Here is a 6969-nt window from a genome sequence, read left to right on the forward strand (position 1 = left end):
AGGGCCGTCAGGCATCCACATATACAAGCGCTGGGGGCACAGTCTAAGACAGAGTGGGGAGAGTGGGGAGTGGCAGTTCCTGGGTATCACTGGCACCTTTGGGGCCATTGCACTCCCTTCCCTTTAGGTGTCTCCGTTCGGGCTGTCTCCAGGGGCCTCGACGGGCCCTAGGGGGGGAATTCTGGGTCTTGCCCAAACTCTGCTAGAGAGACTAACAAGAAAGCACAGTCATCCACCTAAAGGCATTAACATTAAAAAAAAAAAAATCTATCTATAAATAAATAAATGTCAGCATATTACACAGTGGGTTATGTGGCAGGATGGTTCCTGCATATTCTGCTTAAATATTGGCATCCAGTTTTCCCTGAAACCCACTACACTAGCTGAGACGTTAAACCATCTTTACCCAGGCCCCAATCTCCCGGGAGAACAGACTTCAGAGCGAAGTTGGGGCTACCTTGCCACACTCCACTGTTGCCAGAATTTAGGAAGAGAGCCATACTTCACAGGCTGGGCGCTACTGAGCAAAGAAAGCCGAACAAGGCCAAATCTCTTTATTGCCCCCTCCCACCCCAAATTCCCTGTCCCCCGACAGTACTGCTAGGAACCGTCCTCAGATTCCAGGCTCAGGGGCTCCCTTCGAGCACCAGGTCGGTAGGCTCCCCGACCCCGAGGCAGGCGGGGGTAGGAAGAACCCGGTGTTCGACCCTTGGAGCGCTCCCAGCGGGTACAGTCCCGAGTCCTGCGGGGTGGGGGACCCTGCCAGTTGCCAGGCCCCTTCTCTTGGGGTGGACCTTCAACCCCTTGGTTACGGGGTTCTGGCTTTAGGTCCATGGGCTCCTTGAGGGGCCCCTCAGGAAGTGGCAGTTCCTGGGTATCAGTGGCACCTTTGGGGCCATTGCACTCCCTTCCCTTTAGGTGCCTCCGTTCGGGCTGTCTCCAGGGGCCTCGAGTGGCCCGGGGGGCATCTAGCATAGCTTTCTGGGTCTCGCCCAACCTTTGCTGATTTGGCCCAGTCCCTGGAATCTTCTCACAGGTGTACTGGGAAGCCACAGGCAGAGGAGCTGACAGAATGGGCTGGGCAGTTGATGAGGTGGACAGTTCTGTGGCAAGGGCACTGGGTGGGTGGGATGCTCTGGAGGCATCTACAGTTGACTCGGGTTCCAAAGGGGCAGGAGGCTAGAAAGAAGTGAGCAGATGCAGCGAGAGAGACGTAGTTCCTCACAGCAGGGAACCGCAGGCCCCTCACCCACTATCTGAGCCAACCACCATCAGCCTATAACCTCCCTCGGTAGAACAAAGCTCACCCTAGGGCCGTGGCAGAAGGGGGTTGGTAGCAGGAAGGCTGGTGGCATTAGGGGCGGAGTGGGAAACCCTTCCCTCACCTGCTGGAGGCTGATGAAGTACCGGTTCCGCTCAGCCTCAAGGTCAATGATGCCCCCCCGCTCTTGCTGCCTCTGATAAAGCCGCTTGCGCTCTTCTTCTTGGCGCAAGCTCTCTGCATTGGGCTGGTACAGCTCCTGGAGGGAAAGGAGCAGGGGGCAGGGAGGGAAGAATAAATAGGAGAAGGCGGCACCCTCAAACTCCTGTTCTTCCAGGACTGCTTCAGGGGATCTGCACAAGGTTATTGGTTTTATCCTTCAGATTTGGGCTCCCGATTGAAGCCTTGGGCTCCCAGTGGCGACTGTGGCTTTGCAGAGAGGTCTCAGGCAGGTCAAGCCCAATTCCAGAGATCCCATTTGAGGCAGACAAGATGCCGTTCCTCCCTCCATGGAGAATGCCATTATTCCTGCCTCAGATTAGAAGAGAGGTCCCTTACCATGGGCTGTTGGGGTTCAGGGGCTGCTTTCAGTGAGGCAAGATCGTACACGAGGGGCTCTCTGCACACGGGACACTGCACACCAACTGCCTTCTAAAAAGAGAGGAGAGATCACACATCTGCTTCACAGCCCAGGGTTACCTGCCAGCTGCCCAACCCAGCCAACCAGCCTAATCTGCAGAGGGCTGGGGTGGAAGGGTGTGGACACAGCTGTCTAGCAGCAAGGTGGGACAAAGAAGGGGTTGCCTAGCCAGAGGTCTGGGAACCCTCTGAGACTGGATGCAATACCATTACATGTATATAAGGATGCCCTTTCTTCTGGACAGAGGTGAGCTTTCATTAATCTCAAAGGTATCTATGACCCTAAAAGGTTAAGAGTCGCTGGAATGGAGGAGTAGAAAAAGTTGTGAGAGTTGGCGGTGTCAAGGGAGCAGGGGCTGGCAGGTTGACCTGTTTGGTGGTGGCATGGTGCTGTTCCTGCTCCTGCTCCTGTCCTTGAGCCTGCAGCTCGTGCTCCATGTGCTGGATGTACCGAGCAAGGCAGTGGCAGTGGAAGTAGTGGTAACAGGGTGTTTTGGTGAAGGCCTCCTTCTCCTGGAGGGAGGATGGATGCAGAGCACTGCGTCAGAGCTCTCACGAGCCCTCCACTGCCGGTCCCAAGCAGATCCCAGGTCCCAAGAGAGAAACCCACCTGGAAACCATAGAGGCAGATGACGCACTGGCCATGGGGGATGTTGTTATCTGTGAGAATTTCCTTCCCTTTCTGAGAGGAGAGAAGACACTGTTCAAAGAGGGAGGGAGTGGCAAGAACTGTGAGCAAAGCCTGTCTACTAGTCCCAGGAGTGACTGGTGGGACTGTCTCCCACCAGGCCTGTGTGTCACTTCGTGTTCATGCATTTCTGTCTTGGTGATGCTCCCTCTGCTTGGAATTAACCCTTCTCCACGTCCCAGCCTCTCCACCCAAACCTGCTGGGCTTCAAAATCCAATTGAATTGCTTTTCCACTCCTTTAGTCACCTTCAATATACCTTGGGGATGAAAATAATATACTTTAGAGATAAAAATATGTTCAATTAAAACTCGTCCTCTGGGAGGCCTTTCTTGGGTAACCCTCCTTTGCGTATTGCTTCCCCAATGAGTTTGTTCTGGAGTCAGCCTTCAGAAACAAAGTCAGGCATGGGCAACCCAAAGGGAGAGAGAACTGGAAAGGCATTGAGTTGAGCTATGAAACACACCTTTGTGTGTTGTTTGAGAGCTAACGCTCTGGAATTCCAAGCTGCCCTGTGAAGGCCTGACTCAAGAGGGCTACAATCGTCTATGCGGCTCTCTCTGACTCTAAGCCACCCACCTTCACTCTTTTCTGGACATTTTTCTTAAAAACTCAAAGCAGAGGAAAATGAGACTGTACTTAATTATGTGTTTTTAATGTCAAACAACAAGTTGTCTGTGTATATTAACTTATAGCTCTAAGCGTTGCTTCATTTTGGCTGTGCCCTTCGCTAGGATAGAAACTCTGAGGAAAAGAACCAGGACTTTTTCTAGTCCACTCTAATGGCAGGCTAGCCTTCAGATGTTCGTTTATAGGGGAGACCCTCTAGATCTCTTACTACATTCAGTTGCCAAGACAATAAGAAATGCACTGAAACTGAAGCAAGACAAATGCAAGTTAGAGATGAAAAGTAATCTGTCAAGATGCGGGAACAGGCAACTTGGGGAAGCTATAGAACTGTCTTTTGGGGAGATCTTTTTGGAACAGAAGAGAACCTCATCTTTCTGGATTCATTTAGGCCTTACCTAAAGAAGGCCTAAATGAATGACTCCAGATATGTTCAGGATTGCAGGCCCAGGGCTCCCCCTGCGAGAAACGGCTCTAGCTTGAGGGGAAGGACATTCCCCAGGCCAGGACGCCTCTTACCTCAATGAGTTCATAGAGCATGGCAGTACCCAGCCCGGCCTTGGCCACATGGCTCAGCGCCTGGGAGATCCTGGAGGAAGAGGGCAAAGCAGACATTAGGCCTGCCTCAACCCTCACCAGACTGAGCTGTATCACGAGTTTTCCCTGCTCTGATCAGCACACTTACTTGTGGATCTGCTCATCAGAGAGTCCTCGGGGGTTACGGATAGATATCTGTGGTACCTCGTTGGGGTACTAGTGGGAGAAGATAACAAATTACTGCCAGAGCACTCCCCCCCAGGGCCTCTCCTCTTCCTCTCTTTGCCACCACAATGCAGGGGCCTCACCTGTGCTGGGACCTGAAGCACCAGAGTGAAGCAGACATACTGGGAGTCCTGGTCTTCTGCAGTGGCAGGGTGCAGGGTGATGTAGATCTCCCACGGTGAAGATCTGCAGGTGGATCAAGTGGAGAGCTGGGATGTGACTGGGAGGGGCTTGAGGGCTGGGGAGGACGAGGGGGAGACAGTAAAGCGGGCAGAAGAAGTGAGCATTCGGCTCTTTCTTTTGGCAGGGAGGTTAAAGGAATAGTCTTTGTCCACATGAGAGAAACATTATCTCTGAATCAAGGCTCACAGATTCTGCATGGAATCCTCTCATTGCTAAGGGGACTCCTGCCTGCCTCTCGTTGAATACGTACCTGCCAGTGCCTTTAACCACCTGTAGTTCATCCAGATAGATAGACTCTAACACCTCGACTTCAGAGGGCAGGACCCTAGAGAGACGGGGAGATTGATGCACCATTACAGCTCTCCCTGTGAAAGCTTGCTAAGGCCAATGACAGCTGGCTTTGTAGGAAAATGGCAACCTGCCTGAGTGCATTCTCTTCCTAGCCACCATAAAAATTGGAGAAATATATTTCCGTAAGTTGTCAAGTGGCCAGGTAGGAAGCCTGGGAATCAGAGTTTTAGAAGTCATTTCTGCCAATAGATGCAGAAACGGATTCCCAGGAAGGTGAAATGAACAGCCCAAATCTGAAGGCTTAACAGAGACAGAACTGGGACAACAGCCAGGTCTCCTGACTCCATTTAAGTTTCATTGCATTGTTGGTTGTTCCTTAGTGGCCATCTCTCTGATCTAGAAATAGGAGGTCCATTGATTAGCATCAAGGTTACCAATACCACTCCTGGCTTTCCCCACACCACTGTTGACGTGGATCCCAGTGTCTACACACACTGCCAGTACCAGTCACCCTAACCCTTCTCAAAGGAGATACCAACCTGAACAGAACAACAGATCTAGGTGGTATAAAGGCTGTGTTGTAGTGGAAGAGCCAGCACCCCTGGAGTCAGTAATAGGTACCCATTACTTACCAGCTTTGTGATCTGCGTAGTTACTTAACTCTGTAAGCATGAGTTACCCTGTCTACCATATATAGATAATTCCACCTATGCTCTAGGGTTATTGTAAGGATGAAAGGCGATTTGTTTAAATAAAGTACCTAATAGTATCTTGGCCATAGTAGCTAGTCTATGTTCTCTTTTTTGCTATTTGTATATAACATTGTCCCTTAAAAGGAAAGAGGGCAGGATGTAGTTAGTATTTGAGCTATTTATGACCCTTGCTGTCTGGTTGATCTACATCAACCTGTCCATGTCAGGATCCAGCGGTCCTGACGCAAATCAGAGGACACACATGCTTAATCACAGAAACAGCACTTCTAACGATGCTGAAGATGAATGAGTGGCTTCAGTCCACAACTCTACCCAGATAATACATGGAAAAATGCGTGCTTGCTTTCTTACCTTGTCCCCTCTTTACCAAGAGCAGGGCTGCCTTACTGTGACCCATATTAGTAGTTCTCAAAACTGATTTTTTTTTAAGTCTTAGGCAGACACCTCAAAATATTAAATAGATAATAAGGGAGTAGTTCTGGCTGACATGAGCATGGGAGTCTCAGAGCACCAGAGGCTAGCTGTGTAATCACTGCTGCCCTCTCCATGGTTCAAAGTGTTCCCTCAGAATCTTAAAGTTCCCCTGAACAGGTTGAAAACAAGTCTACGTGGGCTCAATAAAGGCCATCCCTGGCTGGGCTCCCTGAACCAATGAAAGACTGAACTGTAGCCTCCATCAAGAGGCCTTTCAATACTTCACCCTCCCTAGCTGTGACTTGGGCCCTGGATGTGAAGGATGAGATGGGATGGTGGTAAGGTGGTGACCAAAAAAAAAAAAAAAAAACAAAGCGATGGATTGGAGAATGTCCTAAGACTAAGAACGTAAGATTTGGAGTCAGATAACCTGGATTCCTAGTCATAACTATGTACCTTTTGGCAAATCATTTTACCTCCAGGCCTCCTCTAGTCTCCTCAGGTGCCTACACCTCCGAGTTATTGATGAAAAAGAAGCTTATGGATGTTACACATCCTTCGTGATCCTCAACTATTCTGAGGTAGATGCCACACCCACTCTTTTTTTTTCCACAGCTGAGGACACTGACTCACAGAAACCAGGTGGCCTGGTCAGCATCACACAGCTAATAAAATGTGGGGTGAACCCACATTTATCCTATCATCCAGAGTCCTTCCAGTTCTGTTCTCGTCAAGAACACTTAAGAGAAGGACTTTTTTGTGAGGTGTAAGGCTTTATTCAGACATTAGTGCTGTTGAGGAGGGAGAAGGTTGAGGAAAGCCTCGGCAGAAATAGGCTGATCCGATGGGAAAGGGGGACGGGAGCTGGAGGACATCGGTTCCGGGAGGTAAAAGGGAGGCGGGGAGGTCTGATAAGAAGGCATTCCCCAGGACCCTGAGCAAATCCACTTCAGGAAGAAAAGGACGAGGTGAGGCTGGAGCAGAGGGCATCGAACCAGGTAAGGCGCGGCCCGAACTGCCCTGGCCGGCGCCGATCGGGTTTCCTCTCCATCAGATCAGCGCCCCTCCACCCACCGCTGCCCAGTCCAGAAGCTCCGTTAGGGAGAGATGTCAGCGTCTTTGCCACCCCTCATCCCTCGCTCCGCCCCACACACCCGCCGTACGGACCGTCTGCGGCCGCGGCTACTCCCCCGGACCGGATCCAGGCGGTCAGCCAAAGCCCGTGCCCCCAAAGTTACCAGTCCTCCTCCCCTGCCGCCGCCGACGCAGAAGCCGCCATGTCTTCTCCGGCCCACAGCCGGAACCGGAAGTGCTCTTGGGGACGCCGGAGGCGGATAGCTGGGCGGGGGAGGGCTCGCGGCCGTTTCTAGGCAACCGCAGACTCTGGGTCCT

At 51.4% G+C, this 6969-nt stretch overlaps 1 protein-coding gene across 4 annotated transcripts; it reads right to left on the minus strand.

Moving 5' to 3' along the window:
* Positions 1 to 537: 537 nt before the first annotated feature.
* On the minus strand, positions 538 to 6967 carry RNF25 (ring finger protein 25). 4 transcript variants are annotated; one of them, XM_008536833.2, is made up of 10 exons: positions 6816 to 6967; positions 4410 to 4484; positions 4060 to 4162; positions 3900 to 3967; positions 3734 to 3803; positions 2511 to 2582; positions 2270 to 2413; positions 1820 to 1912; positions 1386 to 1520; positions 538 to 1179 (listed from the first exon to the last, which is right to left on the minus strand). In XM_008536833.2, exons 1-10 carry the CDS (start codon positions 6854 to 6856, stop codon positions 601 to 603), a joined length of 1380 nt encoding a protein of 459 aa, XP_008535055.1. In that variant the 5' UTR covers positions 6857 to 6967; the 3' UTR covers positions 538 to 600. The 4 variants fall into 4 exon arrangements, with proteins under 4 accessions (XP_008535055.1, XP_008535057.1, XP_008535054.1 ...); XM_008536835.2 differs by having other exon boundaries at positions 1820 to 1909; positions 6816 to 6957; XM_008536832.2 differs by having other exon boundaries at positions 1820 to 1909; positions 2511 to 2600; positions 6816 to 6957.
* Positions 6968 to 6969: the final 2 nt, after the last annotated feature.

Source organism: Equus przewalskii, chromosome 5 (genome assembly GCF_037783145.1).
Source record: "Equus przewalskii isolate Varuska chromosome 5, EquPr2, whole genome shotgun sequence".
NCBI lineage: Eukaryota > Metazoa > Chordata > Mammalia > Perissodactyla > Equidae > Equus > Equus przewalskii.